The 22,212-nt window shown below is 46.3% G+C and overlaps 1 protein-coding gene across 1 annotated transcript in view; it reads right to left on the reverse strand.

Moving 5' to 3' along the window:
* Window positions 1-8,448, reverse strand: part of T265_03368 (hypothetical protein) — a gene marked incomplete at both ends in the record, with an annotated part of 43,359 nt that extends 34,911 nt beyond the window's left edge. The window contains 12 exons of the mRNA XM_009167837.1: window positions 785-1,001; window positions 4,421-4,704; window positions 5,817-6,118; window positions 6,338-6,598; window positions 6,647-6,811; window positions 6,861-7,074; window positions 7,121-7,200; window positions 7,243-7,574; window positions 7,612-8,024; window positions 8,065-8,136; window positions 8,172-8,315; window positions 8,355-8,448. Coding sequence (XP_009166101.1) covers window positions 785-1,001; window positions 4,421-4,704; window positions 5,817-6,118; window positions 6,338-6,598; window positions 6,647-6,811; window positions 6,861-7,074; window positions 7,121-7,200; window positions 7,243-7,574; window positions 7,612-8,024; window positions 8,065-8,136; window positions 8,172-8,315; window positions 8,355-8,428 — 2,558 coding nt within the window. The remainder of the gene's footprint in view (window positions 1-784; window positions 1,002-4,420; window positions 4,705-5,816; window positions 6,119-6,337; window positions 6,599-6,646; window positions 6,812-6,860; window positions 7,075-7,120; window positions 7,201-7,242; window positions 7,575-7,611; window positions 8,025-8,064; window positions 8,137-8,171; window positions 8,316-8,354) is intronic.
* Between the last annotated feature and the right edge of the window lie 13,764 nt (window positions 8,449-22,212).

The raw sequence follows: 22,212 nt of genomic DNA on the forward strand, positions 1-22,212 counted from the left end.
AACCGCTGACAGAACTGCATCATCGCCCACAAATAAGAAATGAACGTAAGCTCAGTTAATAAATTACCGGCTAACATTTAGACTGTTCGTCCTGACTAACTGCTTCCCAGCAAACAGTTCAAGTAGTCTAAACCTGACGTACTTTGGGACACAGAGCACCATCCACGACAACTGAGATGCAACCTCATCAGTATAATGTCAAGAACATCATAAACGAGAGATTCAGCTGGATTCCAGGTGATTCTCCCATCGAAACCAAATCGATAAGCAAATCAGTTTATTTTTCTAATAGCGTGCACCACTTTGGTGACAGAAAACGACCAAAGGCGTTTCGACCAACACAAAAAGCCCTGGCACGTGGCTCGATGGGCGCAGTCACGTTTCCGTTCAGAGTCAGTGGTGAACCAAACAAAAGAACAACACAAAACAGCCAATACACGATGAAAAAGGTGTATTCGTTTGACGAACTGTTGTATCAGCCCCACCCAAAACATATAGTAGAAGCATTCGGTGAAGTCTTGATTTCCAAAAATCCGAAACACATATCTAGTTGGCAGAGTTAGAGCTGAGGGCCACTATACAATATGTGTCGGTTTGCCCAAACGAGTTCCAAAACCACAAAACGTATCGTAACATGCAATACACGGATCGTGCTGCGCGAAGAAACGATATATTTCATAAAAACTGTATCACGATGTACTGTACAAAGGGGACAGGTCCAAAACAGGCGGAGGGAATTACAAACACGGAACAAGCCACCTGGGAGTGGAACTAAGTGATATACACGGTCTCATCCGCTCGGCGTTTCTTCGCAGCCAGAATACCCGGTTTGGTTTGCGCATCCGGATGGTTGGCCAGTTCGTGAGGACAGGTCGAAACTGGGGACTGGAGTAGCAACTGCTTAAGGTCATAGTACACTGGAGCGTCTTCTTTCGTCAACAGTGTGACAGCGGTACCCGACTTTCCAGCTCTTCCAGTGCGGCCGATACGATGGACATAGTCTGAATCAGGAGAACCGAAGTGATGGTAAAGGTGCATAAAGTAAGATGATATCTCGGAGAAAAGTTGACCAAGAGGACACATTAGAACTGAGTAGATGGGAATTTAATCAGCAGACCGGAAAAACGGGGCATTAAAGTTGGAATCCCGAAGTCCCACTGATCCATGTCTTACAGGCCATACCTAACCTTACCGATTAAATGGAATCCCATGGGTCTGTCTGCATTAGGCCTGGATATGTCGCCATTTGAGCGACGAAGCGCCAGTGACGAGTGTTGTCGTTCGCAAACTACTGTAATCTAGTCAGTAGCGAGAATCGGGCTGCTTATTAGCGTTCCCATAGGCCTTGATTTGGTTTTCGAAAAAGTTTGGTGACAATCGGTAGATTTAGTTTGTTGAGTTGAATTGCCACATAACATGGTTAGGGGTAAAAAACGGATTCGAATAAAATACTATTGATTAAAGATTGGTAGAGGGAAACCAAGCTAGACACATTGAGGCAACTGAGGATGTAACAGAACGAGAACGAATGAGTGTTTAAGTTCGACCAGTATGAAGACCACATGGCAATTTGCATTCGGCTGAGTTCCTTACTGATAATAAGTAACGGTTGAAACATACTGGCAATAAAGAGGGACAGTAATTCTAGGGTTGCGAAGCCCCACGCTTACCACAGTCCACTAGGAGCATTCTTCGGACCCAGTATACGCAGGTGCTAACGCCGGGTGACCTCTCGAATCTCGGGGGAAACAACTACGGAGGACGGGTTTAATATTGGTGCAGCTTGATGCGCCAAATTAACCGGTCAAGTAAGAAGTTAGGCGGGTCAGTGCTCAATAAATTCTGGGTCCAAGTGAAGCAGCAAGTGGCAATAAATCAGCCGCAATTGCTAGTTTCATTGAGCTCTGTGAATGAATTGGGCGCGAGTGATGTTTCAGCTGGATTAAGAGGCTCAGGTTACTTGACTGAGAATGTCTGACAACGCGAACCTAATCCAATGATATAATCAGCTAGTGCTCAACTGCACTGCAAACTTTGCAGCAGAGCCAAAGGTACGGGTTCAGATAGACTACGAACACATCAGTGGGTCAGCATAATGCTTTCAAACCTTCAGCTGCACAGCCCAGTTACAGATCAAATCGTACAGGAAGACATACCTGAGTTATCAGTGCATGTCCGGTGTCCAAAAGTTAAGTTTGCTGTAGTACCCGATGGAAACCTGAGTCATTCATGACTGGTTCGTCTAGACAACCATCCGACTAAATACCGATATTGGTGATTAAGCATAGCAGGGCGCAAGCCGCTGCCTCTAAGCAAATAATGTAACGTAACGGAGTCTGTCTGGGCGAAGTGCGCTGATTACATCGTATCCTGACTCCTCCTTACAGAAAAAGCTGCAAGAACAACATCGCAGTCGAGCATGGTCGCCGCAGTGATTCTGAGAGCTATACCGACAGGAATTCTGTTCTCCAGGGTTCCATCACATCGAGAAGGACTGTCAGAGAAAGGAACCTACGTACCACACAATACTAGGAGTAAAACTGAACTGCCCTGCGATAGAAGTGCGAAGGCAGTAAGTGGTTTTTTACAGCTTACACCTTTTGGTGCCTAGCTGCCATGCAACCAGAAGGAAGCAAGGGGACTGGGATACTGCCAGGTTGCTCGAGCCTAGACAAGGGAAGTAGAGATACAAAGCTCGGGTTCGAACAACGGTAAATCATCCAACAGAATCAAAGAGCAACTAAAAGATACCAAGAATCCGGCTTCAAAAACGTCTGGCCTGTGAAGGCCTCACACCTTGCTCTCCGGGCCCCCAGCCCGAATCAGCATTCTCGCAGCCGACCAGATCACACTTTTGGGTTGCTGGTTGTCAGTACAATCCTTCAGGAATCACGCGCTGCTTTACAAGCCTGGGTTTTGAGTAGAATTCTACAGGCAGCGAGACTCTGAAGTCTTCCAGTGCATAGTCCGATTTTCGGGCTTAAGTCTCAAATAGAGTTACCCCAAGTACAACTACTTTTCAGCCTAGGCATTCGAGGGACGTAAACTCGTCTTTATAGCCCTCACTTCACCAGCATCCCTCCTCCCTCAACCACTCTTCACTTCTTAAGTGGCCCGTTCTGGTCGACCTAGCTGTCAATCACCAAACCACCGTTTCACGCCTAAGCCCCCGGAACTTAGACGAAAACAGATTTCTCGAATGCGAGAGATCTCACTCATAAAGCAGCATTCAAGGCTCGCATTCTTTGTCAAATTTGGAATCCCTTTCTGAGATTTGCTTTCTTTTTCTGTGGATGGCTCAGAAAACTCAATAAAAGAATTCAATTCGGAAATGCGCACCAAACTCTTACACATTTCGTTCCTCGGGCATCTGAGGACCTGATATCCTGGCATGCATTGCTCCAAAGCGAAACGCACTTGATTGGGTAAGATCTGATCGGCTCAAATAATAGCGCAACACGAAGCCTTGAAAATGGTATGTCTGTCGCGTCAACATATGCTCTGACAGGCGACGGCTCAGCGGCTGAGAACGCATCCGACCCTAGATAGATATTGCTGAACCCTAGCCATTCGACATTCGCACGAACATTGATAATGATATCTGAAAACCGATGGAAAAGTGAGAGACTATGCTTCCAGCTTTTATGAACAGCTGTCTGAGCTATTTGACTCGTCCTAATGGATGCTGGTCACCAAGATTAGCTGTATAGAAATCACACTAACAGCTACCGACCGCGGCGCGCACATGGATCCATCAAACCCCACCCAGTCATGAGGTTAAGAGATGACAGAGAGGGCTGGTTAATGGAAAATCCATAAAGATGGAAAACCTTTCATAACACAAAGAGGTAGTGCCCTATTCCAGCTGGTTCGGCTAACTGGCCGGATGACAGGGTTCCACGGACAAGATTGAGAAAAGCTTGAATCCGTAGTTCACTGTCGAATTCGCTGTCTGGAGAGATGGGTCGAACAAGTCCTTGATACTATCTCCAGAGGGATTCCATGAACCGGAATGAGACATTGACAAAAGTACCATTACCCGGAAAGTGTAGTGTGGTTGCAAGACTGCATGGAGTCATACCAGACTTCGTATCTGCCAACCCGCCAGGCAAATTGGTAGATAAATCCGGCTACCTGGCTGAGGAGATCATCCCTACACACCTATGATGATGTACACATGGTGATGGTGTGGTTATACTATCTTTTGGATCAGAGACTCGGCTATCAGTACGAATAGGATAGCGGATAGGATTTCGAAGGGAATAGATTCCTACATTACTAGTCAATGCCCAGTTTCGCTCTGCTTTACCAAAGCAAAGAATGTGGACATATTGAGTCTGACGGCAACAATATGGACGAACACTTTAAGACAGTCATCCGTGTTGACAACGTCCACAAGGACCAGAACCCAGAGACTCACCGTCAATCGTCTTGGACATATCGTAATTGATAACCAACGACACATCCTTGATATCTATACCACGACCAGCAACGTCAGTGGCGACCAGAATTTCCTTTTGTCCGGATTTCAAACTGGCTAAGGCATACTCCCGTTGTTCCTGTCCCTTGCCACCGTGTAGTACAACCGCACTATGGCCGAGCTTTTCCAAACCCTTAGCCAGCATATCGGCGCCTTTCTTCTGGTTGACAAAAATGATGACAGGTGGGTCGATTCCGCGGTTGAGAATTTCCAGGAGCTTCTTACTAGAAGAGGATAGAATGCGGAAAAAGCATGCAGCATAGGTGAGTCAACTGGTTTCCCAAATAGAAAGCGAGAACCAAAATGAACACGGGTCAATTATCCGCCCAGTCCGGCGTTTCAACTGTTTAACCGGTTCCAAAAAACACATAAAACACTACCGCCAGAAGTCGGTACAGTTTGCGACCTTAGAGAATGAGAAGGAGAGTGAATCAATGTCAGTTTCACATTTCATCATGTAGACTTGGGCCAACCTAAGCTGAAAATCACATCGGCGACGCGAGACTATTTCGCTCTGTTGGAAATAATGAGTAGGGCGCATCCTGCGAGTTCCACACGCGAACCGCATTCTCTCATGATGGGTGGTTGAGCAGTTTTGTTCACGCTACATCAACATAACCAGATATAAGCAAACAGATAGTTGCCAGATAAACGCACCGTTCCTCCACACGGCTGTTTTAAGGTCAAAGACGTGCGCTCGTCCACTGCGACTTTCTTTGGACTTTCTCTGGACTATGATTGGTGAAATCAGTAAAAAATATCCGGTCAACAAGACGGAAAAGTGTGATTTAACCGATCCACCAAAGCCTCCAGCAGTACTGATAATGGAAAGTGGACCACCGCAAGTGTAAATGATGCGCAAATACTGAGACGAACAAACCAACGACCACCATTCGACAAGTTATTTTGCATGTCCACTATAGAACCAGTTATGAACACACAAAGAACGGAAACAGTGGCACATCACCGCCATTTGTAGTCCCTAAGTCATCAAGTGCAAAACTCGGCTATCCCACATTGTTATCACGCATATTGCAAAGCGCGTCCGATTTACCCAGTACCCCTCCCATCTGTATAGACCGGGTATAAGTGATTCCTTTTAGAATGACTCAATGTTCATATGTATGTTGTGATTTTCATGCCAGATAATGGTTAGATCGATTGAGGATTACAGTGGAATCACGATTTCAGTATAAAACGGTACTGTCCACAAAGCCGGACTAGACTGCCACAATGTCACCTAGAGGCTTGTCTATTTCAGTCAAGCACAATCCTGGCTCCATTGAAAACAATGTTAACGTATGAAAGAAAACTGTTAAATGACCGAAATACTGACCGTTTCTCTTGTTCTGAAACAAGGTAAACGATCTGTTCCACCCGTTCGGTGGGTTTGCCAGCACTTCCAATGTAAACAACCGCCGGCCGACGTAAGTACGACCGTGCCAAACGTTCGACAGCCGGAGGCATGGTGGCTGTGAACATGACAGTTTGCCTGTACTTGTGCTTAGTAGCAAAATTCGAAAGAAGCTTCGAATCATCCTCGGCGTCTTCCGTGTCCGGCTTCTCGTTTGTAACCGGCAGGTAGCTCAAAATGTTGTTCACTTCAGGCTCGAATCCCATGTCAATCATTTTGTCCGCCTGATAATGAAAGGAGGGAATGTGTATTGATAAATATGTGGGGGGGGGGTGAATTAAAAATTCAGTGTTATTTTTGAGGCTCTATATATGACGGTTATCTGTTTGATGTGACGACTCTGAAAATAAGGAGTCTCCTCTTATTTAAGATTAGAGTGCGGTGCCAGAATTGTACACATTGGAAAGTAGCTTATTCATTGATTATGAAATGACACTCCTTACCTCATCCAAGACAACGTAGGTACACTGGTTCAGAACGATATACCGATTCTCCAACACATCGTTCAGGCGTCCAGGCGTCCCAATAACAATTTCAGCACCCATTCTCAACTTCAATGCTTGTTCTTCTCGAGACAGACCTCCAATCAAGGAGACAGTTTTGATGCCCAGAGCACGACCAAACTTAACCGTTTCCTCCTCGATTTGTTGGGCCAGTTCACGAGTGGGGGCCATGATAATAGCATATGGACCTTGTTCCGTATCCTGGAAAAAAGAATACGGTAAAAAGAAACCTAAATGATAGACACAAACCTCCATACGTTCCAATTTCGGTAGACTTTGTATCCAGTTGAGCAGAGGGATAAGGAAGGCAGCGGTTTTGCCAGACCCGGTTTCGGCAACTCCAATGATATCCCGATTCTGAAGACCAATCGGGATTGCTTGTCGTTGAATAGGTGTGGGGTCTGCATAGCCAACCTGAAAGAAAAAAGATTATCCAAGCGTGTGAGAGAATGCTAAGACGCACCTTTTTGATAACCTCCTTCAGCTCAGGGCTTGCATCCATTTCAGCCCAAGATCGTAACGGATTTGGTATGTTACCACCCTTGGTGCTAATCCCATAGTCCTCACGGAAGATTCTCCAATCTCGTTCCACCATTTGCGAAAGGGATTTCTCCGTCCAATGCCGATCATCGTATTTCTGTCTTGCCTCACGTTTGGCCACATCGTCAAGTCGCTTTCTAAACGAGAAATGTACTTTGGAAACAGAATTCGTTATAAATCTACTTTTCCTGGTCTCGCTGAATACCAGAACGCCTTGATTCTAGTAATTTTGTATAAAACCGTCCAGTTTCTTTTTTCTGTTGCTAGAAGTGAAAATGTGTTAGCTCCTGGTAAAAGAGAAAAACCTTTATATCAATACCGCCAATATGACCACGACCAAAGAACTGTATCTGATGCTTATTGTTGTAAAGGGGATTGTAGTCTTGACTTGTGTCTTCACTGACATCCCAATCGAATACAAACTTTCGCTCGTTAAGGCGACGCTGGCGACGTTTGGTCATCCGCTTCTGTCCCAAATAGCGTTCTTTAATTGCCAAAGACTCTTGGATCTCGTCTTTCTTTTCGACACGAGACGTTCGAGTGTCGGAGCTTGATTTCCCTGACTGGTATTCACGACCGCGCACACGACGATGGTCCCGTTCAGCAAACTCCATTACTCGTTTTTCTCGTTCAAGTTCTTTATGAAAGGATTATGATGAGACATGATTGCTTACCTTTAGCTTTTTGCAAATACTCTGACTGTTTCTTCATATCCTCGCGCTGTTTATCGCGTAGCGCTTGAACTTCAGCCTGTCGACGTTTCAAAGCCTCCATTTCACGTTCCTCCTTTGAAATGAACTTCGGTTTTACGAGCTCGGCCTCTTCAGCTTTCTTCTTCTCGAGCAATTCTTCTAGAGATATTGGAACTTTCTTTGTGCCTCCATTTAAAGATTTATTGGCTTCCTGAGCACTACTATTGTTAAACGGAGCCTCAGCCTTTAGAGGTACAAGGTGAGCTGGTGTTTGCATACGCGGCCGAGGTTCGTCCGGACGCTTAAACTCCTCTTTGGGTAACGGAAGCTTATTGTTTGGAGGTTCCTCAATTCTATCCTTTTTCGCAGACAGTTGCTCAGCATCAGACAATTCACTAGTTTGAAAACAATGACATGAACTTAAAGTACGCCTACCCTTCCGTCAGTTTCTCTTCTACTTTGTGCTTCTTTGCAGGCGGTTGCTCAGTATCGGACAAATCACCGGCACTACGTCGATTATAGCCGGAATAGAACACACATACTCTTTATTCCGTTTGTGTTTCCGGTGCTTCTTCTTATGTTTTTTCTCTTTCTTTGCCTTCTTCTCCTTTCGAGATTTTTTGTCCTTCTTCTTTTTGTGACTGCGATGCTTCTTGGGTTTGGCTTCGGCAGTTTCCGTGACCGTCCTGGAAGTTCGAGAAGGGGTAAAATGGAAAATTCCATACTCTTCATCGTCCTTCCGCTCCTCCTCGCCTACTTCTCCTTCCTCGAGTTCTGGCAGTCCATTTTCCTTTGCCATAAGGAGAAACAGACGATAAGCTGAAAAGACGTAAGGGTAACGAAATCTATGAATCAATGAAAAACGCGTCTCAGCATTAAATGTTTGGTTTTTTTGGTGGAGTAAGTGACGTTTCAACCTTTGCACCATAAAAGGTGTCAAAGAAAATCAGCGAGAATTTCTCATAACACACTCGAATCGTTCCAGTATCTATTACTAACGTCCAATTGCGTTATCTTCCATGGCAGAAGTAAACACTAGCGTAACTGGATTGCACTGCGCCTAAGATGTCCAGACGGGAAACCAGTGCCTGGAAGGTCTATGGTTCAAAATCCAGTCCTGGCTTTCGACTGCTTCCATCCAGACTCGAGCAACCTGGCAGTACCTCAGATCCTACCATTCACTTGATCTGAGTGTCAGCTAAGCAAGAAAGAAAGAAAGAAAAACTATTGCAGCTGGAAGCATCGTCAAAGACATCAACACTGATGCTTCAGTACTGTACAACCAAAAAGTTAATCTAATTATATTTAAGGCCTTAGAGTAAAGGAAAGTGGATGATAGAGAAGACATGGTGCTACATTCTGAGGCCCCTACACTTCCAAGCGCTCAGTCAGGCAACCTGGAAAGAAAATGACAGCACGAAGGCCGCTGATATCGATCAGCCGCCATTTTTGCAACGTCTCCAGATAAGCGCAGGCGAGGTCGCGGGGACCGCATCCCAGAAGGCGTGCGACACCAACAACACACAGACTTCGTAATCTCTTTCACACCAATTTGCCAAGGCACACGTTGTGCACCCCCTGATTTCCGGCTTTAAGTAGCGCTTTGGCTGTTTACATCCGACATCGGACCATCCGGTGGAAGTTCGAGGAGTCACTTCTGATAGTCGCGTTTTCTTTCTGGGCCTAGTAGCCTCTCAATGGCCGGGCGAATTGAGCACGTTCGTTGATGGGTATCACGTCGTCGAGCAATCCGGAAATTGATACTGCAAGGGAATAGTTTGTGATCGACACACATCTAAAATAGACTATTTCCGTTGTCCGCGCACCTCCTATACAAACCAAGACCACTATCCAACTGGGCCTTAGCAGCGCTTGTTCTACGTATCTGAGTATTCACGTCATCAGCAACAACAACGACATTTGAGCTTTTGGCCCATTTTAAAAGATTACCTAGTATGCCAGAGAAAATGCCTTTGGCAGATTTAGATCTACAGCCAGTTGGGGCGTAAGCAGACAAAATAAACAGGATGCAATGACCTCTCGATATTCTTTCAAAGACGTTACAAAACGAAGCGCCCAGAGATAACTATCAACGGGTATCTAACCGCTCAGTCGCCACACAGGCCATTGGGGCATGAGATTATTTTTGGTTGTATCATGGTTACACGTGTAGCAAGGATTCTGGCAGGGCGCCAAGGTCTACACACCACGACGATTGCGGTCCCCAAGTCATTGACACAAAATTCGGCCGCAAGACGGCGGCGGGAAGTAAAGGTGTGTCACAAAAGTTACAAATCCCAACCTGGAGGGCCAGGGAACTGTGTTGGCCAGACCTCTAATCATTACCCAACTTGGTAGTAGAGACTCTGAGAGTGGCAAATGGACACCACCCAGTACAGCTCAATGGGACATCCTGGAGGGCAACTGTGTTGGCCAGACCTCTAATCATTACCCAACTTGGTAGTAGAGACTCTGAGAGTGGCAAATGGACACCACCCAGTACAGCTCAATGGGACATGGAGGCACAAAAGCCGTCAAACCAGAGGAAGGCCCTTTACATTTCGTTTCTGATTGGGACGGAGACTCCTGAAGACTAGTGAAGTTCAGCAAAGCTATTACTCTCCTTTTTGTTCAACATCGACATTGACATTATCTCGGAGTGCACACTCTCGATGTTTGTAGTGAAATAATTTGACCCGAAAATTATAAATGGTCCCATATTTTGGTTGTCCAAGGATATAGGTGCCCTATTCTGGACAGCTTTCCTTAAGGACGAAAGGCTTATTCGCGCCAAGTCTCCCCTTCTTCCCTTTCATTCTCCAGTAAGGCTTCCTTCCCTCATGCTTGTATGGAAGTTAAACACTAGTACGTATTACCGATGCATTGCTGTCGATGGTGATGATAATGATGCAGTAGATAATCTGCAGTGTTATCAGATGTCTTAGCGTCACTGGCACCGAATGGCATCACCAGGCATCGAAGGCAGAGACAACGTCTAATATTATCAGCCGCTGTGGTTCGCTTTGTGTTACACTTACCGAACCATCAATTATCTCCCAAGCTTCTTCGAAATGATGCGAAATTTGGGGAAGACAACACACTACTTGGTAAAAGATCATAAAAGAAATTACGAAAAGATTTGGTGTCAACGGTGCGACCAACTGTCTCCGCGCTTGGCTAGAGATGTTGCAAAGTATAGCGACCAACCGATGCAATTATCAGCTTCATCAGCACAACGGTAACAGATCACAAGTTGAAATTGGTGCTTAATTGCCTTAAAACTATGGAGAAGGCCTCAGTAAAATGTGGAAATGTGGGGAAGTGGGAAAATTTTGCAAAAAGCCTTACGTCTCTGAAGGAAGCAGCCCAAAGCGAAGTGCCTATACCTTCCAAAACCGTTGAAATAACAAATGCGAAGGCCATGTTGGAGCAAGCCCATTTTTAAGCTATACAAACAGATAAGAAGACACCTGACCAACAACCAACAATAACACACTTGTAGTGCCTAGCTGCCACGGAACCCGAAGGATCCCCGAGGGCTGACATGGTGCAACGTTGCCAAACCCAGACACGAGCAGCCTGGATACCGAGATTGGGTTCCAACCAGGGACCATCTGGTAAGTTTCCGCCCTAATCACTGAGATAGCTAGAGCTCGATCAATAGCCAACTCTTTCACGAAGACCGGACCTTACCGTGGTGTAGCTGTTTGTGTGCCTCCGTGACCCATTGGGCTATACTAGAGGGTGTCTGTGCGATCCTTGCAGAGCCAGTGGATAGTTGCCTGACCAACACAGACTTGAGGGGCTCCAGGTTGGCGTTTGAAACATGTGTGGAGACTTGTGATTTAGAAAATGGATGGGCTGACATTTCGCACCAGATACCGCTGCCTTGTGGTCAGGTGTGTGAGTAAAAGGCTTTTGTCGAGGACATTATTCGTCCAACATCATCACCATCGACAGCATGACATCAGTGTTCAACACCGATGCTTCACTGCTGTACATTCGTCCAACAGTTTAGGTCTGGGGGCCACAGCAGTATACCAGTCCACGTAAAGCCACGATACCTACAATTGACAATACCGTCATTTTACATCAGCCGTCACGTGGTGTCATCAGCCTGGTCATCGTAATTCCTGCATATGGCACACAGACCCCCTTGTTGGGCCATACATTAAGACTAACGACTTTGTTCGTCTCGCATCGGTGTTGGCCGCAACATCTATACATCAGTCGGCGCTGACAGCCTGAAGCATCCCAAAATCAATTCTAAAGGCTAGACGTTCCGTCCATCTGTCTGCTTCTAGTGTTTGCACTCTGAAGCAAGCAAGATAACAGGCTGCTCTTGCTCCCACGATGGACTCGCTTGACACTGAAGTTTGCCGTGGATTAGAAATAAGACTTTAAAATGCAAGCACAATAACTGAGTTAACTGCCTCACAACTCTCCACTCGTTTCCGGCTACACACTTCTGACAATCCAGACGCCATTGCGGTAGGATGTGCGGGGGTTGGCAGAGCCCTTAGTCATCGGGCGGATGGGTCATTGCCCGTTGACAGCCACCTCCATGTGGTTCGTCTGGCAAGGCCCGTGAAATTGTTTGGTCGTTGTTTGTCGTGTCTGCTTATGTCACGACCCACTGTAGTTCTGACACTATCAAAAGCTACTCTTATGACGTGGTGAATATCTCGTCATGGTGGACGAAAACCCATATATTGTTGTGGTTGCCAAATATCTGAACACACAGACAGACTTATCAAACCCGAGACCCTTGACGCCACCCGTGCTTTGTCGCATGATGGTGGCTCGTGAGACGTCAACTCAACGGCTGTAAGACAGGACTCCTTTCTGATAGGTGTTGTGCTAATGACATCTTCACACTACGTCAGATGTAAGAACAAGGTCACACGTACAACTGATCCACAACTTTAAAACTCCCTGATTTCCAAGGTACATTTGACTCACTTAGACGGGCAATTCCCTCACTCATTCTCCGCTCACTCATGTAGTAAGTTCTTATTCTTAGACAGGCAGGAGTGCGAGTGTATGGTGGGCTCTCCAAAAGCTTCCGTACAAAAGTGGTATTTGACAGGGATGTCCTCTTCAATATTTCTAATTAATTTCGGGATCGGCCATACGATGAGAACCTTAGGTCTTCAATACCCTGGTGTCCGAATATCCACTGACAAATCCCTTGTCAATCTGGAATATGCAGTGATATAGTTGTAGTTTTCGTAAAGGAAGTGAAGGCATAAGTGTTTTGTACGGACTAAAGTTCTCCTGTTCTTTGGTGTGCGCTTCGCACCCACAAAATGTAAGGTCAGACTCCAAGACACAGCAGTCACTGAACATGTCACTTACAGGCTTAGAAAACACCCGACATTGTGCATCTCGAAAGTCTCCGTTGTAGAGTGGAGATTAGGTCAGCAAATAAATCCCTGAGACTCGAGTCACGAATGGTAATTTGAGGTCTTTTCAGCTGTAGCGCCTTTTCAGTGCATAGCTGTCTTTTCAAAGGAAGAGGGCACGAGGGCTGGGATACTGCCAGGTTGTCCAAGCCTAGACAGAAGCAGTCGAGATGCTGAGGTAGGGTTCGAACCAAGGACCATCAGGTCCATAAGCTGAAACCCTAACCACTGAGCTATCTCGAGCTCACTTGAGCCCGGATTCTTGAGTTAATTTGAGATACCTATGGGACAAGACGGTATTTATCTGGTAGCAGTCGACAGCATGGGCTATTTTGTCGTATGGGTGTGATACCTTGCCTGTGGGAACAGTCGAAATAAGACTTCTTCAAGTTTATGAGGACCGCTGCCTCAGAACCATAGCTCATGTAGGCTGGTGCTCGGGACTCCGTAACGAATGTTGGGCTATGCAGCAAATAAGTCAATTGGAGAATGTGTCCAGCGCCGAAAACCGCAGTGGTTCGGTCATGTATTGTGGACGTTGTACTATGGTTTGCCGAAAACGGTGCGCCCAATTCAGGGTGGTATAACCAGGGATCTAGCAAACTTTTGACCTGGTGGAGGGGTATGAAAGAGAACTTGACAGGTCTGGGTGTTGTCAAAGTGATTAATCATTCCCACTGGGCCTGGTTAGATACGCTGTAAGATGTGGTTGCTAGTCAATGTCGATGGTGTCCTTGTTGTCAGTTTCTATTTGTGTGAATGAGTGTCCGGAGGTGTGTTGTCACTGTTCGTTCGTCCAGCTGTAACACCATGCCGGTGCCTAGCTGCCATGCAACCCGAAGGAAGCACGAGGGCTGGGATACTCCCAGGTTGCCCAAGCCTAGACAGGGGAAGTCGAAAGGCAGTTGAGTCTCTCCGTACAATCTACATGAGCATTATCAACCTCGCTAAAGATTGGGTAGAAGGAGCCCCACACGGTCCCTGGTAGCCCAGTCCATCAAAGAATATGACGACAATTCCAATACAGAAAAGTCAAATCATGGCCCTGGGAATTCTCACATAGTCAAACTGCCAGGTGTTTCCATGCAAACTCAGGGACCCTTTTGCAAGGTTACGAATATTAAAGCCCCTTACGATAAATGGACTGATCAGTCACGTATGGAACAGCTCTATGTATGGGGGCATTCTTAACTAATCTGAAGTACCTCGACGTGGTCGCAGAAAATCTGGTTGGGAGATCAGCAGATGCTGACCGGGCGGCTTTTAATTCTCTAAACCATTGATAGTTGAGTCAATCTAAACGCGTATGGACCGAGTAAACAAGTCGTTGAATGTAACGGTCAGTTTATCCATGAATGGAATTTCAGAATTACCGAATGGGACAAAACTACGTAAAACCAGTGAACGATCTCAAAACCCCTACCTTCCTGCCTGTTGGAAACATGAATTTTTTTTGATTCTATAGAGACTGTGGTAATCTACAGAAAGCTTTGGACGCAGTGTCAACTTGCGCTCAAACATGGGGTTCACTGCTGAACGCCACTTGAGATAGTAGAACCATTATGTCAAGCAAGTAGAACACGCCATTCATACAACTTCAAGCAGCACAAACTAGACGAGACCTCGAGCTGAGAGTTTGGGAATGATTATATCACAGAACTTTGAAGCTTACCAACAATACCACTATCCAACCAGCCGCACCAGGTGGGCTCGGTTTACGTTTAAGTCAGTATAGATTAAGTTGAAAGTGTCCTCATTCCTTTATGCGTATGGATGTATGACATTGAAGTGTTGAGTGCATGCATTATATTCCGTGGGTACTGAAAATACCACTCACAGCTTGCGAACGGCTATCCAGGCCTGTGATGAGAGGAGGAAATGAAGGGACTGTCGCAAACGAAGACTTGAAAATCCCAGCCTCTATACTCCTGAACGACGTCATGTGGTAGACGACCTAACACCCGGTCGCTGACTCCTGCAACAAGGCCCATCTTAGTTTTCCCCACCATCGGGAGAACGAGACACTGAGGGTTTATCAGCAAGGATGACAGGAGTTTGGAGAGTTATTCAAAACAGTGAACCAGGAATAGGAACGTGTATTCCCTGGACTACTCTATGTGGCGCAAACATCGGGCTCTGCCAAGTTTTGTACAAAATGTGCGTCAGAATCATTCCCCCAATAATCGGTAAAGATTTCCTCTTCCGCAGTGCTGCAACCGAGAACGAATAGCGAACGATGCCGACTATGGGCTCCTTGTAAACCAGTGTGATACCGCCGTATTTGTCAATGTTCGACGTTCTTTTCGCTCATGGGTGGCTATACGTAATATGTCAAAAGCCATAAATGTTTTGTAGAAGCACAGCACCAACCGCGTTTGGTTTACGGGATTCACACGCTTCCATGAACCAGTACTGCTTGTTTTCCAAGTTCGCCTACCCAAAGTCTTACCGCAGGGTCCTGGTAGGTTCCACGAATGGCGGATTGCGCGTCCTTCGTCTCGACCGCGAAAGTGCTCTATTTACTGTATATTTGCGCGACAGTTTCAGATATTGTGGGCCTTATTAATTGTATGGGGTGTCGGTTGCAGCCCAAATGACAAAGAAGGCATTTTTCCTTTCCCTGATCACTAAGGCGAGGAGTTGCGCTCGTTATTTGCTTGCGATCACAGTTGGTTGCTCGGTGGACCCATATTCAAGCACACGGGGCGGCCGAACATGTGCCGCTGAGAACTGAAAGGATCCGGTAGTGAACGGGCAGAAAAATTAGCGATACAGCGCCGTGCGAGTGTGTGTGAGCGGAATCGATGCGACACAATCGATTGCTGTTCGCTATAGGTTGATTGTGCATGCACAGAGATTGCATCGGCTGGTACTGATCATGTTCTTCATATATGAACACTCACATCAATTACAAGGCACACAAAATCAGCGTCACTCATCAAACATGCATGGTGGTTGAAGTCTCGAAGAGATCTTCATCGACGTGAATACATCGGGAAAGGATTCTGGTGCATAATCCATTCAAAATTATTAAAGTCCTGAGCAAACACGCTCCCTAAGATCGGCTAACGAAATAACGATGATTGGTCTCTACCGAAGAAGACCCTGAGGGCTCTCGTGTACCAGGAATCTATCATTCCTGCTCAAATCTAGCCATATGACAGCCGACACCCACCGCACCCCACTAATGTGGGTCAGTCGCTTCCTTAAACTTCAGCGGCCCACCTTGAAACTGCGCGAATAACAAACTCCCCAAAACTGCGGTTCCTTTCACAGATTATTGGATTGGTACATAGCACTGACGCATTCGCCCAACCTTCCCGGATCAGGTTTGTTCTCCCTCAGCGGTTTCGCTCATCAGAAAGGTAACGAAAAAAGGGTACAGCACTCATCTTCAGGTTCTCAGCGCGAGATACTAACTTTGCCAGAGAAGGGACTCATTTAAAAGGGCGTCTAAAAGTGCTCTGGACTCAGTACCGGATGTAGCGTGAACAACCGTCGGACAAATGATATCCCACGCATCAACTACCAGAATTGGGGAAAATCGTCGCCTAAGAAAGGTGTGCGCCCTGAGGCTGAAAATCTTCTTAGGTCCCGCCCGTGTTTGTTGGGTCAAGGGTGAAAAACCAGTTGGCCAAACCTTGGTCAAACAGGGCGCAAGTGGGCGAAAATACTCCGGGGAGATGAGGTCAAGCACCGCAAGAAGCGTTTCATAATAAACATATTTGAGGCCGTGAACCATGTTCCTATCATCTCATCGGACAACCTCATTGAGGGTTACGTGGTTCCGGCGTCCCCAGTAGGCAACTTGGTTAACACATTCAAGCCCATACGAGTAGCGCCAGGGAAGGTATGCCGAATCACCCATAAAATGGGGCACGTCTTCTGAGCCGACGTTTCATGGTGAAGCGAGAGAGAGAAAATCGAGGTCAGCCAGAGACCTAAATCGCTTTTGGCATCTACCCTCGTAGCGTTTTCTGGTCCATTCTCAAAATGCACGATAAAAGCGTCTCCTAAGTCTTCTACGGACGATAAACAGATGAACTCTTCGTCATTCAGAGGAAGGTGCCAGTGACCACTGCTTTACAGATTCTACATCCATTTGGAAGTCGCTGGCGTTGGAACTCCGCAAAAAGTAGACATGGGCTTGAAAGCACACCTTGAAAATCGTCGACGTAGACCAGAAACACAAGTTGTCCCAAATCGAATCCCTGAGGACCTCCAAATGGGGTGCCTAAGAAGACGACGCGGAGCCTACTTTCACTCGACATGTTCTGTCTAGTAAGAAAGTATGCCATCCGATGTATCCTTCGTTTTTAGCTTGGGTGAAAATGTCCATAAATGAGAGCATGTTCATCACCTGTTGCGCTAAAGATATCAAGTTGTTCATATTGATTTGATTAAAGATGTCCTGTTTGAAGAATAGATGGGGCGTGCCCCCTCGAATGGGACACGAACCTACGACATCCGGACTAGTGGTCCTACTCTTACATATACCTACTGAACCCATTGGACCTGTGCCCGCAGGCAGGAATCTCAGGAAAACTAAACATCATTCCAGTTGGCAGCGCCCGGAGACGCCCGTCGTCGCCCGCAATAGCTCTACATTTGAGAGGGGAGCACGGGAGTAAACCCGCTGTCGTCGCACGACCCGATTGGACAGAACTTAACTTGGTCCAGCTTTGGCGCCGGAGATCGCGCTTCCTGATTGGTCAGATTAGGGGCCACTCAGAGCAAGACCCATTAGCCCCACCAGAAATTCACGGGAAATTTGCGTAATGCAGTGAACAAATATCCGAAATTATCCTCAAGGTAGTGGTGAAAATGGATCGGGCAGGTGGTGAGCAGAAAAACTGAAAACGCGAAGAATGCCCGGGCAGCCAATTGGTACCACCATTTCTATGGGCCGGGTTCAAAACGTATACTGGAGGGCTCCAAATTAGCCGCTGTCGCTAGAGAGTCAATGAGCTTTGTTTATGTTGTGTGGTAGTAAGGTGACAGGACTCTACCATTTTTCACCATTTTCTTGGCTTTCGGGTCTCCAGAAACTATAGGTGTTCTGCATTTTAGTACCATGTATTTTAACTCGCCCAATACCTGTCTCTCCGTGGTCTCGACGGCAAGACGTTTCGTCAGTTTAACAGGCGATTGTAGCACAGTAAGGTTCAGTAAACTTCGACGGGGGACCGAATGCAAGCTTTTAGACGAGAGTGGTGTGGTAAGATTTCATTTCATGAAAAAATCTGGATAAGTAGCCTCTCCTGAAAATACTGGAAGCCGGTTGGGCTATAAATTCTGTCATTGCTACCGGAGATGATGCCGGAATGCCATCATAGTCGGACAAATAACTGATGCCTAATACTGGCAGTACCCCCTGCCCAAAAGTTACGGTCATGTGGGATTATCGCATCAACGAAATTCTTAAGAGGTTAATGGGCTTACTGCCCTGTGGCGGGTAACTGAGGAGAACGTGCGGTGAATTTCGTTCACCGGAAGGCCTCAAAAATGCTACCTTTTATTCAGAAACTTACCAGAGTTGTGGAGAATGGTTGAGGTGTGTTTTCGCTTGTTTTGACAGTCAATTGAATCGGAATTGAACTTATCCCTTGCCGCAAAAGTTTGCTCAAAAAGAATGGAGGACTTGATTATAGGTGTGAAAACCTCAGAGGTTGCGAACAAAAGTGATCCTGGAAACCTAGAGTGGTGTTAGGTCTACGTGTTGGTCATGGATGCATCCTAGATTATGGGAACCCGGAGGTGGTAGTCAAAGTTTAAAATGTGAAGAATTCCGTACGTCACATCATGAGCGGCGCAAACCATTTTTCGCATAAACGAGTAAAATTGACTTCCATATGCCACATGGGAAGCGCACAACTGTCCGGTTTCAAATGTCGCTACCTTCGTAACAATCCAATAATCACCTTGACCAAAGATAACACGCTGCGAGAACAACGCGGAATATCTATACTTTCGACCATTTTGGAAAACGTCATCTTCTGAGAACAAACTGAGAACAGCCAACAGGAATGAAACGTCAATTTTCGGAACAATGTCAGAGTTGGACGAATATTTTCTAGTCAAAGACAAGGTGATAGATATTTTCTATCAGCACATGGTCGTCTTTTCCGAATTTCAATCATTAGATCCGTGTTTGCATTCTCGGCTTCGTTCGTGTCACGGTTGCTTGAGGGGTATTCAGTGATCTTTGAAGTTAGGAACAATGACTCCGTGCGTTGTTTTAGGGGATTTTCTGTGACGGTGAACTGGTGTGTTTGGCTTGAATATCCGTTTGATTCATAGTGTATTTAGAACTCATGGGTATTTCGCACTTAAAATAACCTCCTTCAAAATTTATTTCATTAAGTTTCGCGGTTTGCTCGTGAAAGTACCAAACCGTAGCTGCCGGGAGATAGGCGGCCACCATTTTTGCGGACTGACCTGACAGTCACTTTCTTCCGAGCAGTTGCCTTCTTCGAGTGACTGACGAGACACCAGGTAGAAATGTTCTGCCAGTGTGATTGTACGCCCCAAAGCTCAGAAGGATTTCTTCTTACGCAAAAGTCGACGAATTTGACGAGACACAGGTAGAAATGTTCTGCCAGTGTGATTGTACGCCCCAAAGCTCAGAAGGATTTCTTCTTACGCAAAAGTCGACGAATTCCTCCCTCCGTGAGGACCAATTTAGTTAGAAGCCTTTCGTTGGCACGTCGCTAAAGTTGAGTACATGTTAGCACAGTAGAGAGTTTATATACCACCATTTGGTCACGTGATGATTCTTCGGTTCCTGTCTCAAAGAGAAGGCAGTTGATCTGTTTATCTGGTGGTGTCTCATGTTCTTGAATAATGGATAAAATAGTGCATTTTTATTTTTCTTGGTGAGGTCTGGCATGGCGGCCTGCTTTTGTATTTTCAATCGGCGAGTTCTCGATTTACAGCGGCTCTGCTTTTTACGAAATGCGAGCCTATCTTGCGGGTCCCCTGTACTCGTTTTTGTGAAGAATAGCTAAAACCTCATCTCCAAAACTACAAGCCCTTATAGGAGGTTTTGGTTTCATTCGTCATTCGACCGTGCACTGATCTTTCTCAGATAATCACCGCGTCAGCCGCGTGAATTTTTTTGCAGTGTTCAATTTCCCCCGCCTCAGTGAAGCCGGACCTAGTTTGATTTGATCAAGGGGCATGCGCACCCGTGTGTTCTGATTTCGGCAGAAATATCGAGTGCATATTTGACTTTCTGGATTTGTGGCCATGTAGCACAGGACATCAAAGATCAGCAGACAGTAGCCGTTGTCTCAGCAGTGCTTTAAAAAACACCTAATCAGTGAAGGGCCTTTTGTTGTCGATAGCCGAACCGAACAGGATTGGTATTTGGCCCACTTGTCATTTGGTGGATGCAACGACGCTCTGGGTTCAAGCGTCCTTTGAACAAGTTTTATCAGCACCGATGTTAGGTGTTCACTGGACCCGATTCGCTGGAATTCAATCTAGAAGGTCTTTGGGGCGTTGAAGTCGCCTATCTAAATAAGATGCAAAAGCGGACGCTGAAGAAGGGTTGCGCAATTTTTTATGAGGAATTGGCCTTCTTCTGATGGACTCGGGGGAGAGCTAAATTGGGCCGCGACGAGGAGAAAGCAATCTGACCCACGCAGCGGGATTTGAGTGCACAGTGCACGATAAAATAACGCAGGAGTGGTGCTGGAGTGGACGATGGGAATGGTCGCGTGTCATTAGGAATAGACCAAACCTGCCCTCCCGCGTTTCCATTCAGCTTTGAAAATTGGGAGCCGTATAACGGGATCTCCGCGTCAAGGACTTGTTGTGTGTGCGGTGCCCCGGTAAGGGCGATCCTAGGCGGCTGTCTAGGAAAAGCCCAGTGTCTAATATCGCAAGGTCACCCAAAAAGACTGAGGTACCTTGATAGCAAGTATTGCAATACCAACTCTGCAGCGTGCAGAGATGGGGAATCGGGATAATGCTACCAGAGAGGTTAGCATATTTTTTGAGTCCAAGGTTACGACGTGTCACCGCAGTGTAATTGTCCGCATCCCTCCTTGGTGTTTCGGAGAACGGCTGTTAGTGTTCGAGTGGGTTTGTGTCCCCTAAGAGTTCAGTTTGGGTGAGCGTTTGGCCTATGGGGATGTAGGTTTTCTATGGTTGAAAATTTTGAGGGCTGTTACTTGTGGCTAGACCACTATCACACTTAGGACTCCTGAATTAGTTGCCGCTTAAGAATATTATATGAACATAGGTTCCTTTGATATCTTGAGATGATTTTGTGCGTTTCGGCCGTCAAGTCTTCTCTGTGGAGCCCCACGAGTTAGGTTTTGCGTTGAATGGCACCACCAAGAGCGGAAACCTCCAAGAAGCCCATTTTCACAGAAGCCGCACCTCATATCTGGCCGCAGCCTTCCAAGATGGTGAGGTTTAGGTGACTGCTTTGGCCGTAATCACTTCCCTTTTGTGTGTCCAAGATAGACTTCGCCAAATCTTTGTTCGTAAAAACAGTTCGCTGTTGACAAGTTTGTGGCATTTGTTATCGGAGTCATGTGATGATATTCGGATATGCTGCGTTTCACACTAATATACATATATAATAGTTGTTGAGTTGGCACTGCAGCTTCCGTCACCGAGGACGAGGCCTGTGGTTGATATGGTGTTGGACCTTGCTGCTTGTCTCCAAACAGCTGAAACAATCCAACGAAAATTATGTGAATTGGGTGTAGGGTTCACCGCCACGTCGGTCAGGTGAATCAATGATGATAGTTTCACATAAGTTGGAGGTTGCTGTCAATCGGAGCTTGTCTCACGTCGACCATCGCTGCCACGGACTCACGGATTGATACACAGGATCGTGACGTTTGCCCAAGTTTCCCGGGTCAGTTTTGTTCTTGGGGTGCTGCCAAGCAGTGGTCGGTGGACTGTCACCTTCCTCTGAATGATGGAAAGTGCGTCCATGTGTCGTTTGGAGGGGATTCAGCGAATGCCTTTGTTATGCATGGTAAAAAGGGACCAGAAAACATCATAAGGATGGATGAAAAAAAGATTTGGGCATCTGGGTCTCCTCAAACTTGTCCTTCTCAATACACCATGAGAAATCGGCCCAAAAGGCATTCGCCATTTTACGGATGATCCGACGCACCTTCTCTCGTATTACTCGCATGGACTTCCAAATACTCTA

The sequence above is a fragment of the Opisthorchis viverrini genome (genome assembly GCF_000715545.1).
Source record: "Opisthorchis viverrini unplaced genomic scaffold opera_v5_48, whole genome shotgun sequence".
Classification (NCBI taxonomy): domain Eukaryota; kingdom Metazoa; phylum Platyhelminthes; class Trematoda; order Opisthorchiida; family Opisthorchiidae; genus Opisthorchis; species Opisthorchis viverrini.